Here is a 19,500-nt window from a genome sequence, read left to right on the forward strand (position 1 = left end):
CATTCTTTGACAAGCCAACTAAATATAAGCCATATCCTCTATCATTGTGGCATTCCAAAACACGCGTGCAAATCTCCCAAATGCCCCTAAGAGTTAATGACCTCTCTGATGATCACCATTAGTTTTGATCGTTCAATTTTTCAATTGCTGGGATTGGAGTGGGGCCCCCAGAGCATATGAGTGCTCAAAATCTGAACAATATCATCAAGAAAAGGGATTGATTATTGGGTAGGCAGCGGTTAAGTGCTCAGCTGCTAACTGGAAGGTCGGCAGTTTGAACCCACCTGCAGCTCTGTGGGAGAGAGACATGGCAGTCTGCTTCCATAAAGATTTGAAGCCTTGGAAACTCTATGGAAAGGACAAAATCTTCAACTGCTAAATATGATTAATAGATAAATTTCTCTTACAGATAAAAGATGCAACAATTGAGATACTTAAAATTTATGATTTCAGAGAATAAAGAGGTGGCATTTTAGAATAATGTTTATTTTAACTAAGACATTTCAATATTTAAAGCATATTAATGAGAACAAATGAAATCAACTCTCTTCAATTCAAAATTAACTAATTAAACTAATTAAAACTAGGGTCCTGGACAGAGCTGGAGAAAAATGTAGAACAAAATTCAAACTCACAAAAAAGACCAGATTTATTGGTCTGATAGAGACAGGAGAAACCCCTGAAGTATGGCTCCCAGATACCCTTTTAACTAAGTATTGAAGTCACTCCTGAGGTTCACCCTTCAGCCAAAGATTAGACAGGCCTATAGGTTACTGGGTTATAAAACAAACAGTAATGCCCGTAGTTCAACCATGCATGTGAGACTAAATGAGCATATCAGCCCAGGGGCAAGGACAAGAAGGCGGGAGGGGACAGGAAAGCTGGACAAATGGAAATGGGAAATCCAAGGTCGAGAAGGGGAGAGCACTGACACCTTGCGGGGTTGGCAACCAATGTCACAAAACAATATGTGTATTAATTATTTCATGAGAAACTAATTTGCTTTGTAGACTTTCACCTAAAGCACAATTTAAAAAAATGTTGCCCCCCCCCCAATTTTTTTAAACTGCACTTTATTTTGTTCCTCAGTTTTTTTCTGAGAAGGAGTTGTAGATATACTCCTTTACTCTTCCTTGTGTGGGTAATTGAATGGATAATCAGGGCTCACCTGCCTCTTACCTGAATCCTGAAGTATCTATCATAGTCTCTGGGACCAGTATATGTTCAATAAATGTTTGCTCCATAAATGAGTGGTTTTAATGAAACACTTCAGCAAAGATTATGTAACTCTAATCTAAGGTTGTTCTAATAGAAAACGTTTCAATATTTAAAAAAAAAAAAAATCCTTTGCATTTTTGTTCTAAGCTCTTTTCATCTGAATCATCTTACATGAACAAATATATATTTTTCCTATGTGAAATATGGGTTTATGTAATGATGATAGTTGAATAAATGTTAAAAATCATTACAAGAACAGGTTTCTCTCATCTCATTAACATTCTGGTTGTTCACTTGTTTCATGTTTTTGTTGTTCTTCCTTTTGACAGGGATTTGATAAACAAGTGGATGTGTCATATATTGCCAAACATTACAACATGAGCAAAAGCAAAGTTGACAACCAGTTCTACAGTGTGGAAGTGGGAGACTCAACCTTCACAGTTCTCAAGCGCTACCAGAATCTAAAGCCTATTGGCTCTGGGGCTCAGGGAATAGTTTGGTAAGTGACATGGACTTTACCTTTTATTTTTAAATGGAACATGTGGTGTGTCTTTTGCTTGCTGCGTGTACTAGCCATACACACCCACACAAACAAATAAATAAATTGCATAAGTTGAGAGGGAAGAAATGCACTCTACTGAAGAAACAAAATTAGGGGCATTATCTGTTATGCATTATCCTCTCGCTAGCAATATGTACAACTTGGCTTGTCACAGGTTTTCTAGTCACACAAAAATTCCATTACACAACCACAAAGAAGCCCAGAGAACTAGAAGCTTTCTAGCTGTTGCTAATGCATTTAGAAATTTTTATTTGTGTGTTTTCACAGCAAGAAACAAAAGACTAGGTATTAAGATAACCAACAAGTAAAACCCCTTACACCCAAAAGAGGTGTAAACAGTATCTCAAATGTTCCTATACCTTTTAAAGGTTAATGTTAAAATTCAGTTACCTATTTAGAAAAAAGTGGTATTTTAAAAGGAAGTTTGAGAATTATTTTTAAAATGAGAAGATTCTGGGCTCCTTGGTATCTGCTGTTTGATGACATTTTCCAGTGGCTAATTAAAATGATGACAAATCAAGATCTGATTTAGCTGTTATAAAACTTTTACGGAAGTAATGATGTCAGATTCACTGATAAGCATTTCTTTTAGACAGCTTTAACTTGTAATGCCGCATGCAATGAGGTGTATTTAAGATGAGCTCATTAGTAAAACTTGTATAAAATGGTATAATTAGTACAAGAATTTTTTTGAAGGCTCATACCCGTAACTAAAAATTAAGAGCATGCTTCTTAATACATGCACATGCTCATTTATATTTACCTGGTATTTATTACTCAATGCTATTTATTTATAAAAATATATTTGTTTGTTACATAAATGAGTGCTATGTTAATAATTATGTACGGTTTAATACATTTTAAAGCACATGTTTAAGGTATGAAATGAATATGCAATTAACATTATTTTAAAAAATATTGTATTCCAACACTCCTTTTTTTGTTAATTTAAAATATTAGTAATTTTTTTTTTTTTTCATGACAGTGATGTGATAGCGTTCAGTTCTTTTTGAAGCCTCGGTTTTATACTTCATAAAACAAGACTGGAAAATCTGGTTTACTTCATGTTCCAACTGGTTTTAAGTTCACGTTAACAGCTTAGTGGATGGAAATGGCACGAGTGCAGTGCTGATGCCCTTACTACCTCATGTAATTCTAGCTCTTTCTTAAACGTCATCTACCAAACATAGCAATGCTTATGTTGAAATTCAGCTAGTAAACTCCCATCATCCTTAATGCCAATCTGTAGTTGTTTTTTTTTTTTTTTTGCACTTAAGATGGAGTATTTTAATATTTTCAACAAATGGGACCAAATTGGTCATTTCTAAGATATTTAAATAGGTAAACAGGTAAAGAAATTTTTATTTTCAAGGCTTTTTCTTTTAACAGATAATACACGAGTATTCGTTTCTGTAACAAAGTCATATATCTATAGACTATTTCTGTTATCCAACTTTAGATATTCTCTTCACGGATCTGCTGGGCAGTATAAAAATGACATCCGCTTTTAACCAGAGAAAATAACAGAAAAGAAGAGGGTAATTTATCTTTAACTTGACAACTCACTTAAGTCCTTTGCTACGAGACAATCAGTGCACCTCTTTGTGGCACAGGTAGTTTCCTGATACTGTAGGCAGAATAATGGCCGTCCCAAAGATACCTGGGCCCTAGTACCTAGAACTCATCAATATCTTACCTTACATGGCAAAAGGGAATTTGCAGATATGACTAAGATTAAGGACCTTAGCATGGTGGGATTACCCTGGATTATCCAAATGGGCCCAAACTAATCCCGTCAGTTCCTAAAAGTGAAAGAAGAAGACAAATGAGTAGCTCAGAAAAATGCAACAGAAGACCAGGGAGAAACAAAGGGGATTCACCCAGGATCCACAAGGAATGAGGTAGCGTCTATAAACATAGCCAGCAAGAATACAGAGATCTCAGTCCCACAGCCGCACGGAACTCAATTCTGTGAATAACCTGAGTGAGCTAGGGAGCCAATTCTTCTTCGCTCTCCAGAAAGGGATACAACCTGCTGACATCTTGATTTTAAAACCTCTGAGACCCATGTTGGAACTGAAGGATAGTAAATTTGTGTTGCTTAAGCTGCTAAGTCCATGGTGATTTGTTATAATAGCAACAGAATACTAATACACAGGGTCAAGTTTCTATTACTAGGATGATTGCTGTAAATCTCCTAAAAGCGGGCACACTGGACTGTACTGTTTTCAAATGAAGGCATTCGGGGGTGTCTGTTAAGCCTGCCCTAACTGTGAAATTCCTGTTTTTCTTTCAGGTCACATCTCCTATTTTAGGTGATAAGTGACCAACTGCTAAGGGGATAAAGTGCATACGTAGGGGATCAGTATCAATTTGTATATTAAATTTAAGTAAAGTTTAGTTTATTTCCTTCTTATATTAAAATAGATATTTATATTTTCCGTCTGCACTCTACTGGTTGGCTTTTGTACCACCTGGGGAGCTGAGACCCCCCCCATTTAGGACATCACCGAATTCATGAAGCGCTTTTAAAATGAAAAAAATAATAATACACCACGTGTTCTTACACAGGAGGTATGGGGGGGTGATGGATAAAGCAGAGCGATTCTTGGCCACCTTTCTTGGATGAAGAATTGTAGAAAATTAACATAAGAAAGTTGCCCTAAGATTCCCTCTTCAGATGCTCAAATATTCATTGGGATGATTTCATTTTTCTTCAAATAAATCTGCCACAGAAAACGAGGACTGCCAGTGAAAGTAAGTTGATAGACCCTTAATGACTCAAAAATAGATCTAAAGCAGTGTTCCGCTCAGGAGGTTAACCAATTGTCCCAAAAGACTTGAAAAACCACTGCTGAGAATCTTATAGGGTGTTTTATAGGACACTTTGGATCTCTGCTTCTCCTTATATAGGACAGGGCCCATCCTTGGTCATAGGCACAGTAACTGAAGTAGATTTCAATAAATAAAATATCTTAGAGTAAAAACTTTAGTTTTAGAACAAGTTTATCAGAAAATTCGACAGTGAAAGAATATCTGAATTCCAAAATGCTAGCCTTGGAGTGTCCTGGGATGATTATTAGTCTGTATGCCTACCCTGGTGGCATAGTGGTTAAGAGCTATGGCTGCTAACCAAAATTAAGGTCGGCAGTTCGAATCCAACAGGTGCTCCTTGGAAACCCGGTGGGGCAGTTCTACTCTGTTCTATAGGGTCACTATCAGTGGGAATCGATGATAACAGGTTTATATGTCAACAGCTGAAGAAATAAAACCACATCCAGGCTATCAAAGAACAAGGTGAAAAAGCAGAAACGGGATGGCATATTCCTATTCCTCGTCTTCCATTTTGCCACTCTACCAGGTGCACAGACATCTTCAACTTCAGCACACCCCTTCCTGAAAACAAATACGGCTGTCCCTTCCTGTTCTATTCCTCAACCTAGGCATTGAGATATCTTTGTTTACTTATCCTAACTTGGTCTGCAAACACTATTTCTCTTACAGATCTATTCTTATGTTAATTTGCCCCCTCTACATTTCTGCCCTAATTTAATTTCCTTTCTATTGCCTTTGTCAATGGTGGGCTCTTCCACCTGTCTCACACCAAACACACATCTGTTTCCAGACATGCTCTGAAATCCACAGACCTTTCTCCTGTTTGTGGAGACTGTCAGATTCATATAACATCTTGAAAGTTTCATATAATCCTGAGTACAGTGACTGGGAGAAATTGGGAAACTAGAAGTGTTTGGAGTCCCTGGAGGAACAGACAATCTGAAACATAATGGATTTATTTTATTTTATAGGGAATAGGAAAAAAGTATGGAGGAATTAATTCCAAAGGAAATGTTAGTGATCAATTAATTTTTTTATGTGTCACTATAAAACTGTGTGTGTATGTGGCAAGAGGAATCCTGCTTTTCAAGTATAAATGTTGTCATATTGACACTATGCCACAGAATCTCCCAAATTGTTTGAAATATAAATTCATTGCTTTTATTGGGTTCTTAAACTTTCTTTCCCTTCTGTTGACTGCTTTCTTGCTTACTTATTACGAGGTGAAAAAACAAGCAACACTAAAATATCTTCAAAAAAAATTAATCACTACTATGGTATTTTTTTTTTTTTTTACTTCACCATGGATTATTAGACAAAAGCATCATTACTGAGAATTACTAAATAAAAGCTAATATGAAATCTTTTGGAATAAATGAAAATTTTATTTTTTCCTCTGAGGAAAAAAAAAGGTTACCTCTTGAAACAGAAACAAACAAGAATTCGTCTGCATCCATGTGTGAGCTCAGAAGTCTTCTGTGGCTTCCTAAGTGGGAAGTTGTAATCTATAAGGCGAGTTTTTCACCATAATGGTCAGGAGCCAGCTGGGCAAATCACTTCAGAATGTTTTCCAGTCATCGGAAGAGGGTCTCATGAGTGTTTGCTCTACTAATATCTCCTGATCAAGAAAGGGCAGAGGGAGAGAAGTCAAAGGAGGCAGTTCACTGTCTCCTCTCACTTCAATCCTGCTGTTTCCTTGTCAATCCAAGCCACATTTTCTATTTTCTCGTTTCTTTCTCCGTAGATCATTCAAACTGACAGCAAAAGTGGTGACAAAAGTCAACAACTAAGTTTAGCAGAGAAGACTTTCCAAGGTTGGTCTGCTCTTTAACCCAAAAGAGCTGATGGGAGAGTTTGAAATGACAGGAAACAAAACCATATTCTTTTTTTAGTATTGTTTTCTTTTTCATTTAGGTGTAATCAGTTTGTGAGAGATGCCAATCTAATTTTGCAAGTTGATGTTTTTCAGGGTATTTATATCAAACCATACGCTTAATATTGATGCAAGCGTAGTGTTAGGGTAACTTATTGGAAAAAAGTCTGTACATAGAAAATTAAATATTTAGAAATAAGGCAATATAATTTATGCGAACTAAGCTTTTCTAAAGGAGCCCTAGTGGTGCAATTGTGAAGCACTCAGCTTCTAACTGAGACGTTGGCAGTTTGAACCCACCAGCGGCTCAGTGAGAGAAAAGACCTGACAATTTCCTCCTGTAAAGATTTCAGCCTAGGAAACCCTGTAGGGCTGTTCTACTCTGTCCTATAGGGTCACTATGAGTTGGAATTAATTCGAGTGCACACAACATAACTTCTGAATAGGATTTAAGATGACTGTCTTAGTCATCTAAGGCTGCTATAACAGAAATACCACAAGTCGGTGGTTTTAACAAACAGAAGTTTATTCTCTCACAGTTTAGGAGGCTAGAAGACCGAATTCAGGGTGCCAGCTCTAGGGGAAGTCTTTCTCTCTCTGTCAGTTCTGGGGAAAGGTCCTTGTCATTAATCTTCCCCTAGACTAGGAGCTTCTCAGCACAAGGACCCTGGGTCCAAAGGATGCACTCTGCTCCCAGCACTGCTTTTTTGGCGGTATGAAGCTCCCTGTCTCTCTGCTCTTTTATATCTCAGAAGAGATTGACTCAAGATACAACCTAATCTTATAAGTTGAGTCCTGCCTGATTAACATAACTGCCTCTAATCCTGCCTCATTAACATCATAGAAGTAGGATTTACAACATGTGGGAAAATCACATCAGATGACAAAATGGTGGACAATCACACAATACTGGGAATCATGGCCTAGCCAAGTTGACACACATTTTGGGGGGACACAATTCAATCCATAACAATGACAAAAGCAAACAACAACAACAACAATGAAAAAAACATGATTTAGCATATACCTAACATGTAAGGAATTTGGGGGAGTAATGTTTAACATATCCCTTGGAGTAGAGTCTCTGAGGATATTGATAATGTTACAAGGCAGAATGGTCAAAACTGCTCTCCAAGAAGTCTGAGTCATTGACCAAAGCACTCACCCATACCTTAGCTACTAGGGATGTAGAAGACAAAAGTTTGTGTGTGTGTGTATGGGTTGTTTTGTTTTTGTGCTTGATTTTAAATTGTAGTAGGTAGAATTACTGTGGGTAGGCCACAGCTCTCGTCAAAAGCCTAATGAAACAAACCAATAAAACCAAAACCAAACAATTTCTGCATTTGTCCGAATGCTCAAAAATATTACTGATAATAATGTCAAATCAAGTCACATTAGTAGAACAATCACTGTCAGTGAAATCATCTTCAAATAATAGCTTCTATGTATTTTGAAAAAAAATGGTTTATTGAAAGTCCACCCCTTTCAATGTGCCTACTTTTATTCAAAAAAAAAAGACACTATTGACTCACTGATGCTTTTAGCAGCTTTTTTCATCTTAATGATGAATTTAAGCTACTCCATCAACACTCTGATATACTAACCCTTGAACTAATAGCACACATTTACAAAATGGCTGGCAAAGATTAGGGCAAAACTGTAAATACATACCAGGACAAAAGAGATCAAAACTTGGCCATTTAGGGTACATTATATAAAAAAAAAAAAAAAAAAAAATCAAATAAACACTTCTTGCTGGTTAAAATCAGGAGTGAAGTTGATTAAGTAAATTCTCAGAACTTTGTAAAAAATTCTTACATTTAAATATAGAATCAATGACAGGTGCCTTTAGTCACTAAAGTTATAAATACAGTTGTACCCAACAAAAAATTGAGTTTCCGTTTGTGTATTATCAATGACGGTATTTAATATTTTGTGTCTCAGAACCTAGGTTTACTTATCTGTAAAATGGGGATAATACCAACATCTCACAGGGCTCAAGAGAGTACAAAACAAGTGCCGTCCATAAAAGTGCCTTGTAAGTTTAATGCTGAGATGACTTTTAGTAGATACAGGGATGTCATTGTTCGTTGCCGTCAAGTTGATTCTGACTCATGATGGCCCCATTGTGCAGAGTAGAACTGCTCCATAGGATTTTCAAAGCTATGAACTTTCAGAAGCAGATCGACCAGCCTATCTTCTGAGGCTCCTCTGAGTGGCTGTGGGTGGGTTCATACCACCAACCTCTTGGCTAGTAGTCAAGCACTTAACCTTTTGTGTCACTCAGGGACTCTGTTCAAGGATGTGTTATTGTGTGCCCTCAATTTGATCCTGACTCATAGCAACCTAACCCTATAGGACAGAGTAGAACTCTTCATAGAATTTCTTAGGCTCTAACCTTTACAGGGCAAATCATTTGGTCTTTAATCCGGAGGAGGAGCTGGTGGGTTCGAATCTCCGACCTTTCAGTTAGCAGCCAGGGATCCCCAAGGAAGGTAGGCTTATGTTATTCTTTTCTACCAATGGAAATTGCCAAAGGTCAGCATATGTAGCTCAGGAAGATACCTGCTTTTAAGTAATTGGTTCATTATCAAATACCAAGTGCTGTCGAGTCGATTCCAACTCATAGCAACCCTATAGGACAGAGTAGAACTGCCCCATAGAGTTTCCAAGGAGCATCTGGCAGATTCAAACTCCCGAACCTTTGGTTAGCAGCCATAGCACTTAACCACTACGCCATCAGGGTTTCCCATTATCAAATAGTACATATTATTTCTGAAGTAAATAATTGAAGCATGGGGTTTAAAAAATCACTTATGTTTTATAAATGAATCTGGCAGAGAAGCATCTGAACCTTGTCATTACTACCTTTCACCAGCACTTCCCACCTGTTATTTTTTGGTCCGACCTCCTGCTGAGAATTTGCATTTCCACCCCAAATTTACTAAATCAGAGTCTACATTTGTGTTAAAATGTAGATTTTGATTCAGTAAATCTGGGGTGGAAATGCAAATTCTCAATAGGGGAGTCAAACAGAAAATAACAAGTTCAAAGCCCTGCTTCCAACCTGGGCTTCGGTTACCAAGGTTATTTACAATCTTTATATATGCTTTAAATGTTAGGTTGTGAATTTGCGACATGGCTACATAGACCCAGCTAACCTTCTCGGAGCACAGAATTTGGATGGAGTATTTTATGTTTATAAGGATGATGGTATGAAGAGAGGTAAAAACATCCAGAACATTTTCCAAAGCATCAGAATATCTGTATAACACACAAAAAGGCTTATCAATAATAAAAAAAAATAGGTCTGAATAATTCTCTTTTGCTTTTGGAAGCATCACTCATGCTCTGCAGGGTATTTCTCTCCTTAGAGTTTCCAATGAGCCGTACTCTATTGACACATTTCCATTTAGCCCCTGAACAGTGGAAATGATTGCCGTCTGATCCACACCTGGAACATCAGCACATTCTGCATCCCCATTATTTTTCATTATTTTTACAATTTAGACCTCTAATTGTAACCTTTTTGAGATAAGGAGCGTTGAGCTTCAAATATCTCCTTTTATATTGGTAAGAGGTTTGAGGTGGCAATGGCCCAGTGGAATAGAACAGAATAAAACACTGTATTCTCCTTCCATATTTTGTTACTTTTCTTTGCCCTTTGCATAGCATAGGCCCTGGATATTTATTTTAATTTGTTTCTTGTTTGATAAATAAGTCTTGTAAATATCATTTTTTTCTTCATAGAGAAAATGTGCTTTGAAAAATCATGGGTAGAAATTTGATGGCAGTATATGCTTCTGGAGGGCGGGGGGGAGATAAATATATATATATATATATATAATATATTTATATATGAAACCCAAACCCATTGCTGTGGGGTCAGTTGTGACTAATAGCAAACCTATAGCAACCCTATAGGACAGAGTAGAACTGTCCCATAGAGTTTCCAAGGAACAGGTAGTAGATTTGAACTGCTGATCTTTTGTTTAGTAACTGAACACTTAGCCACTGTAACCACTGTACCACCAGGGCTCTCTCTCTCTCTCTCTCTCTATATATATATACACACTGGGTTATATATATATATAATATATATATACCTGTTGCTGTCGAGTCGATTCTGACTCAGTGACAGTATAGGACGGAGTAGAAATGCCCCATACGGTTTCCAAGGAGTGGCTGGTGGATTCGAACTGCTGACCTTTTGGTTAGCAGCCGTAGCTCTTAACCACTACACCACCAGTGTTTATATATATATATATACAAAAAACCAAAACCAGTGCCGTCGAGTTGATTCCGACTCATAGCGACCCTATAGAACAGAGTAGAACTGCCCCATAGAGTTTCCAAGGAGCGCCTGACGGATTTGAACTGCCGACCCTTTGGTTAGCAACCGTAGCACTTAACCACTATGCCACCAGGGTTTCCCTATATATATATGTATATACAAATATATCCATATTTCTTTGTTAACCATAAAGCATATATATATTTATATATGTGAATGTATAATTGTCAGTGTGATAACTGACGCTGAAAAGGTTGGTAGTACATAACCTTAAAAATTATATTTGATTTTGAAATTATTGTGGACATTTATTCTGAATTATGCTATTCTTCAGTTAATTTGTAATTAATTTGCATCCTTTTAGTAAAAGCTAACAGCAAGAGGTTGTAACCCAGAAGCATTTTTCCTGTCAGAGGGGAAAAATATGCATTTAAATTTTCTTATAGGTAATTATTCACTTAGAGAAGATTGAGTCTCATCTGTAAACCATTTATTGATATAAATGCTAATGTCCTTCCCAGGAGAAATAATTAGCAAATTTATTATTTATTTTTCCATTTTGACTTTAGCTGCAAAGATTAAATGGTTATGTCAAAAAAAATTGTTTTTTTTTTTTCAGTTTTTCAGTGTTGTTTTTCAGATGCCCTAGAAAGGGCATCAATAGATATTTAAATTGTCAAAGTCAGTTTATGGTCCATGTACTACTTTGTCAGATGCGTAAATTCTGACTAGTTATTAAGATTAAGGTGCATCTGAGTATATATAAAAAAAAAACCTAACCCAAATATAATTACCTAACAACTTAATCCTGCACTACCAAATGGTATCTTGGAAAAGCCAAAATTGCTCAGAAACAGGAGGCAGTTTCTTCAGTTAAATGAAATCATGCAAAATAACAGATGGCAATTGTTCTTCAGATTCCAGGAAGCATTCTCATTGACTCCCCTAAAAGACCTGTCCATTCCATGTAGATTTAAATAAAAAATTTAATTAGGGGGCTTAAAAAAAGAAAGAGAGGAAATATGTTTTATAAATATTGTAACTTAAAAAACCAAGACTTAGAGGTGTATTTTGTAAAGCTCAGAGGGAAGGCAGTTGGTCTGTCTCCTACAGAGTGAAGTTTCTGGCCCATTACAGCGCCACATTCTGTTTACAGAGCCTGAGCTGTTTTACTAATCACACATTTGAATGTGGCAGCTGAGGACACAGGCAGACATTCTTTGATTTGGAAGATTGAGTGACAGCTCTATCATTCTCTTGTTCTGCTCTTTACTCCCTGATTTATACTCTCTCCTGCAATGGGATTTAAATTTATTTAAAATATTTGACCTTGTCAAGTGAGCTTCACTTTACATATCCAAAGTTATAAAGTCAACATTGAATCGTTGCATTTTAAGCTTCCTTGTAGGAGGGGTGAGTCTAACTCACTATCAGAGAGGGATCCCGTCCGCTTCATTTTACCTGCGTTTCTTTTATATAAAGAAATGTATCTTAGAGGTCTCTAGCTATGTGCTTGTTCACTGTTCTTTATTTTTTATTAGTTAAAATGTTTCCCACAAAAGATTTTAATATGTCTATTAATAAAATCATAATTTTACTTCCAATCCAGGGAAATACAACCCTAAATAAGTATATTTTTAAATTTTCTTTGGGCTTACCAAAGACTGCAGAACATCGTTGTGGAGCATGTGCTGTGCATGAGGTACATGGATGACGGAGCTTGTGGGGCTGAGCCCCAGCCTGCCCTCCATCACTAGTTGAGTTGCGTTTACCCAGAGAAGCTGCCTTTCCCTAACCCACAAACCATACTGCAGGGGCTGGTGGCTGGCATTGATTGATTGAACTTTAGATTTAGGGTGATCAATGAGAGAAACTGAACTAGCAAAAATATAAGTTGGAGAATAACTCGTGTAGAGAAGAGCTAGTAAATTTAGGATGCTAAATCATTCACCAGCATGGATGTTAAAAAAACCAAACCCATTGCCATTAATTTCGATTCCAACTCATAGCGACCCTATAGACAGAGTAGAACTGCCCCATAGAGTTTTCAGGGAGTGCCTGGCGGATTCAAACTGCTGACCTTTCGGTTAGCAACCGTAGTCCTTAACCGCTATGCCACCAGGGTTTTCATGGAGGTTAAAGCACCTAAGAAAATGAAAAGAATCAGAGAGCAGAGGAAAATTAGAAAACAAATTGTTGGTTTGTTAGCGTTGTTCCTCCTCTTCAGCAAGCCTTCTCCCACTCCTTTCCTCTCCCTGCTGGACATCAGTCTTTCGAGACCTCGCTGTTCTCTGAGTCAGTCCCTCTCCAGCTGGCTTCACTTTTTTTTCATATTTAGCCTGGAACCATGAGGGATGATTTCAAAGAAACTCTTAGATGCTCTCTATTTTCTCACCGCCTTGTCTTCTGCAGCTCTTTGTTTTCCAAACCCACGCTTTCTCTGCTTCTACTGGAAGGCTGAGCCCAGCTGGAGAAATCATGTAATCACACTGATTTCCTCCATTACAGATTTAGGATCTTCATTCTCAGCTGGGCCCTTGTTCCTGCTTAGCAACTCTTTTAGTTGTGTCTCTTGTTAGCTCCCTATTCTATTTCTCATGGTGCTCTTACAATTCTTTTATAAGTTTTGTGCAAGCTCTCAATTCTACTGCACCCTCCCATTCCCTGCAGAAAGCCTTACCTCCCACTTTCCGGAGAAAACAGATGGCCTCCGGCATGTTCGCTCTGAATTTCCTCTCCCACCTCCTAATTCTTTGTCATCTACAGTCTTCTCTGCCCAAACGATTCCTCCATAAGGAGTCCCCCTCCAAGACTGGCCACCCACTTGTGTTCTTGATTCCATACTCTTCTCCTGGGGCCTAGCCACTTTTCTCCCCTGTCTATAAAGGACACCCCCTCCACCATCATCTTCTCATATAAAAAAAACGTAGTTTAGAATATGCTTGCCCTTCAAACTACCTCTCTGTCTCTTCTGTTTTCAAACTTCTTGGTAGTCTGAATTTAATGCCTCTGTCATGCATTGAATTGTGTCCCCCAAAAACATGTGTCGACTTGGCTAGGCCGTGATTCCCAGTATTGTGTATGTGTCCTCCATTTTGTGATCTGATATAATTTTCCAATGTGTTGTGAATACTAATCTCCACCTGTGGTTGATGAGACGAGACTAGGTTATGTTAAAGAGGATTAGGGTGGGATGCAACACTTTTACCCAGGTTAAAGCCCTGATCTGATGTAAGGGGGGTTTCCTCAGGATGTGGCCTTCAGCACCTTTTATCTTACAAGAGATAAAAGGAGAGAGATGGGACCTCATACCACCAAGAAATAAGAGCCTGGAGCAGAGTGTGTCTTTTGAGAAGCTCCTAGCCCAAGGGAAGATTAATGACAAGGACATTCCCCTAGAGCCAACAAAAAGAGAAAGCCTTTCTCTGGAGCTGGTGCCCTGAATTCAGACTTCTAGCCTCCTAAACTGTGAGATAATAAATTTCCATTGTCAAAGCCATCCACTTGTAGTATTTCTGTTATAGCAGCACTAGATAATTAAGACAGCCTCCATGTACTATTCAAATCTCATTTCACAAACAATTCTAATTCTATTACCATTGCCCCCAGGGGTAGATTATTTAAAAGGCAAGGTAAGCACGGTGCTTACCAGATCATCTGTAGTGATCTTAAAAAAAAAAAAAGTGATCTTAGATGTGGTAAAACGCATGTGAAATTGTTCACTAGAAGTTTGTAAGTAAATGTAAGCACAAGTAAGCCTGTGCTTACCTTGCTTACTGGGTCATCGGCCTCTGTCAGGGACAGTAAATTTGTAAAGAAGTTTTGATTTTGTAGGAGGGTGCTATGGGGCTGGGAGAGAGACAGATGCCAACTATACCTAGAAGAAGAATCTTTGATGTGGTGAAAAAACATGAAATTGTTTACTACGGATGATCTGGTAAGCACCATGCCCATTGGATAATCTGCAGCTGATTGCCCCCATGATGGAACAGGATGTTATGGAGAAGGCTACACTGACCTCCGAATTGCTTAATCCACCAAATTCTTTTTCAGCCTTCATTTTTTGACTTCTCTGCCATGCCTGGAAATGTTAACTATCTGATTCTTCTTGAATGTCTGTCTTCCCTTGAACTTCAAACTGGGAATTTTCAAACTCTGCAGCTTGTTTGGAATTGGATGGAGAGGTGGTATAGCTCAGTGGTTAAGAGTGCAGACTCTAGAGCCAGAGTGCTAGTGCTGGGATCCTGGCTCACTCTTACCTGTGTATGACCCCAGTTACTTGATCCAAAAAGGTGGCTAATAGAAATACTTATCTACACAGTTGTTAAAGAAACCCAGGAGGCGCAGTGGTTAAGTGCCTGGCTGCTAACCGAAAGGTCAGTGGTTGGAACCCACCAGCTGCTCTGTGGGAGAAAGAATGTGGCAGTCTGCTTTCACAAAGATTTATAGCCTTGGAAACCCTATGGGACAGTTCCACCGTGTCCTATAGGGTTGCTATGGGTCAGGATCAACTTGATGGCAATGAATTTTTTATACAGTTGTTAATTAAAGCAGACTAAATAAGTTAGTATAAACTGGGTTGGGCTGGCTTTCATAAATAGCCAATACTTACTAGTTTTTGTTATCGTTTACCAGCCTGGATAAGAGGTTGGCTAGATAGGATACTGTCTCTAATAGCTTGAAATGCAAAATACTAGAAAAAGAATCCAATCCAAAACCCCTGAAGGCAAGATTTGAATTAGGAGCCAGAGCAAAAGGAGTCAGAAAGACAGGTGCTAATTCTAACTCCAAATTTAGAGTGGAATCTTAAATGAGAGAGGAGGTGTCTTAGGCTAAGTTCTCTAGAGAAGCAAAACCAGTAAAGAATATAAAGATATATACACAGAGGTTTATATCAAGGAAATGGCTCGTGTGGTTGTAGAGGCTAGAACATCCCAAGTCCGTGGGCAGGCTGGGGGCTTCTTCTGATTCACGTAGCCACAGGGGCTGGCGAACCCAAGATCAGCAGGTTAGACAGCAGGGTTCTTGCTCACAGTCTGTGAAGACCAACGTATCCGAAGATCAGCAGGCAAGATGGCAGGTAAGCTGCTAGCTTAGGTCCCGAGAACTGAAGGTGAGACCAACAGGAGCCAGCTGCAGGATCCCGAGGCAGCAAAAGCCCATGAGCCTTGCCGGGTAGTCCACCTATATTAGATATAGATCACATCCCCAAGAAAACTTGCTTTCAACTGACTGGCTACTCACAGCAGATCTCATCACGGAGGTGATCACATTACATCAAATCTCTTAATGGATGTGATCACATCATTATACAACTGCCAAACTACATCATAACTGCCAAACCACTGAGGATCATGGCCCAGCCAAGCAGACACGCTACCTTAATGATCACTAAAGGCAAATATCAAGAACTGGGCCAGAACTGGATCAGAGTGAGAGAAGTTTGGGAAAAATGAAACGAATGTGGGACAAGTATCATGAATATTTTCAGTTGGTCAGTGATGAGCGGTGGTGAGGATACATGGGGTTGAAGCCAGCTGTGTCCTGGTTCTCTCCTACCTCTATGACCACATGTTCTGTCTTTTTTATTGGTGACCGTTCTTCACCCTTCTAATATTTGTGTTTTTAAAATGTTTTTCCTCTTTTGGTCTTTCATTCTCTTTCACAGTTCAATGCCAACTCACTGATGTCTCCCCCATCTATTTCACTCTGACTACACTTTACTTCTAAGCTCTTAGTTCATGTTTAATTATGTACTAATATCTCCTTCAAGTTATTCCATAGATATTTCAAATTCAACACGCTCAATATGATTTTATGCTTTTTCGTTTTTTACTCAAACTTGCTCTCCACTAAGTATTTCTGATTTGGGGATTATATTCCCTCAGTTGTCTAAACTGGAAACTGTGTGTCATAGAGGTCTCCTCCCCTTTTCAGGATCTGAAATAATTCCTTCTTTCATTCCCACTTACCTCGTGCAGGTCTTCATCATAGCTCATCTGTGTTATTATCATGGGTGCTTAATTAATCGATAGCTTTCTTTCCCTAACCCATCCTCCATACTGTTTATAGAATAAAATTACTTACAGGATAAAATTCAAGTATCTTAGAGTGGCATATTAGTCATTCTTCCCAAATGTGCTGGCCACTTTTATGTTTCTGTGTATTTATATGAATCTGTTTTCCTCCACCTGGAATCTAAACCACCACTATTATTTCCATTTCCTTCATTTTGTTAAACTTAGTCATCGTCCTCTAAATTCAGCAATGCACCTCACACTCACAGCACTGATAAATATATCCCAAGATTGACTTTAGTTGTATCAGTGGCATTCATACCTGGTTTTTTGAACCTTATGACACTAATGGTATGCATTCTGTGTGGATGCCATAAATATTAATTTTTTGTGACTATGTTATCCATCTGACATTTGATAAAAACTCCACTACCATCAAGTCGGTTCCAACTCATAGTGACCCTGTAGGACAGAGTAGAACTGCCCCATGGAGTTCCCAAGGAGTGGCTGGTAGATTTGAACTGCCAACTTTTTTGGTTAGCAGCCATAGCACACCGTAGCTCTTAACCACTGAGCCACCAGGGCAGATGGGAACAATTTTTTAGTAAATACATATTAAGGCCCTGAATTACACTTTTTAAATTATTCTTTTAAGCAGAGCAACAGTACCGTCAAGTTGATCCCAACTCATGGCAACCCTATGTGTGTCAGAGTAGAACTGTGCTCCTTAGGGTTTTCAATGGCAGATTTTTTTGAAATACATTGCCAGGCCTTTCTTCTGAGGCACTTCTTGGTGGACTCAAACCTCTATCCTTTAGGTTAGCACCAAACACATTAACCATTTCCACCACCCAGGGGCTCTAATTATTCTTTTAGAACTTGTCATTTACCTGTGCTATTTAATGTTATCAGATCAAGTTAAAATTGATGTAGCATTTAATAAATGACTTGAAAAATCAGTTGCGGTGTTACTAGTTCATCCTCTAAATTAGCCAAAGGCATAATTATTAGAGAAAGTTAAAATTATTCTAATTATTGCATTAACATTTGCATACAATAGTATGTCATTGAGTTCACTCAAGTCTCTAAGCACATTTTATTATTTCCTGTATTACTTTGGAAATTAGAGGATCATAGTATTTATTTAATACATAGTATATGCATTTTTTTTTTTTATGTGGAGCCCTGGTGGCACAGTGGTTAAGAGCTCAGCTGCTAACTAAAATGTTGGCAGTTTGAATCCACCTTCCACTCCTTCGAAACTCTATGAGGCAGTTCTACTCTGTCCTGTAGGGTTGCTATGAGTCCTACTTGATGGCAATAGGTTTAGTTTTTGGTTTTATATGCATATGAAAATATACATATTATAGTATTGATAGATTTAATAGCAAACAATTCAACATTTAAGATCTTTCCAATATGTGCCAGGCACTTTGGAAGTCTTGAGAATACAAGGATAAATAAGTCAGGATCCTTGCCCCAAGGAGATCACCATATAGCAGCAGACACACACTTAAATAGCATAAGAATATGGAAAGCAAGAGACGTAAGTATAACATGTCATATTAGAGGAGAGCTCTTGTGTGTTTAATGTTGCAACCTCAAGAATAAAGGAAGGCCTATATTTTTTAAAGATAGGAAAGTGGATATTGGATGTGGGGTGTGGAGAGAAGGATTAAGAGAGAGAGAGAGACTGAGAAATAGAGAGTAAGAGCGGAGGATAGAGACAGAGAGACAGAAACAGATGCAGAAAGAGGAAGCAAGAGAGAAACTGGTAGATATGTAAGGAGGAAGAAGAAGAACAGCATACTTTATAGTAGTGACACTGGCTTATACTCTTTATTTTGTTGAACTCTGTGAATCACATTATTGGGGACAGAAAGAGAAGCAGGCATTGGGCTTTTTAACTGGCTCTGTATGTTTTCACAGTAAGACTTATTTTGTTTGCATTTCTCTGATCTTCTGTTTTATAATAACCATTCAAGATATTTGAGGACATATTATACACTTGAAAATATGTAAAACTAGAAGATTTTAGAATAGAACTCAAAAATCATCTACCTATCTGCTGTATCTCACAGATAAGAAAATTGGAGCCAGATGGAGAAATGCTTTCTTCCAGTTGTCATATAAGCTATTTATACTAGAACTTTTGACTTTCAGTTCACTGCTGTTTTTAATATAGCATCAGTCCTGTCAATACTAAACTTTTATGGGCTTGGTAACTTGTAGAATTGAGGGTTATAGTTAGATCAACTACCTCTAAATCAAGTGCACATTCTTCTTAGTTGTTCTCAAAATGGTCTCTTGAACAACAGCATCACCTGGCAACTTATTTGAAATGCAAATTTTTAGACCTCACTCCAGCCCCAGAAACTGTTTCAACAAGCCTTCCAGGTGATTCCCTCAAGTTCAAGATCCACTCTAGGATAGCACACAAAATATAATAAGGCCTTATCATATGTGGTATACAACCAAAAAGCCAAACCCATTGCCGTTGAGTAGATTCTGACTCATAGCAACCCTACAGGACAGAGTAGAACTTCTCTCTAGGGCTTCCAAGGAGTGGCTGGTGGATTCGAACGGCTGAATTTTGGTTAGCAGCTGAACTCTTAACGACTGGGCCACCAGGGCTCCTATTGATGCCAAACTTAGTGCAGACACCTCATCAGCATAGCGCACTACAGCCCAGAACTCCTGG

The 19,500-nt window shown here is 38.2% G+C and overlaps 2 protein-coding genes across 4 annotated transcripts in view; one reads left to right on the forward strand and one right to left on the reverse strand.

The window, feature by feature from the left end:
- Window positions 1–19,500, reverse strand: part of PTPN13 (protein tyrosine phosphatase non-receptor type 13) — a 1,019,774-nt gene that overhangs the window by 823,775 nt on the left and 176,499 nt on the right. The gene's annotated exons all lie outside the window — the stretch shown is intronic.
- Window positions 1–19,500, forward strand: part of MAPK10 (mitogen-activated protein kinase 10) — a 375,739-nt gene that overhangs the window by 245,401 nt on the left and 110,838 nt on the right. For all 3 annotated transcript variants that reach the window (XM_049885817.1, XM_049885815.1, XM_049885816.1), the window contains one exon: window positions 1,548–1,717. In XM_049885817.1, coding sequence (XP_049741774.1) covers window positions 1,548–1,717 — 170 coding nt within the window. The remainder of the gene's footprint in view (window positions 1–1,547; window positions 1,718–19,500) is intronic.

This window comes from Elephas maximus, chromosome 5, assembly GCF_024166365.1.
Source record: "Elephas maximus indicus isolate mEleMax1 chromosome 5, mEleMax1 primary haplotype, whole genome shotgun sequence".
NCBI classification, from domain to species: Eukaryota; Metazoa; Chordata; class Mammalia; order Proboscidea; family Elephantidae; genus Elephas; species Elephas maximus.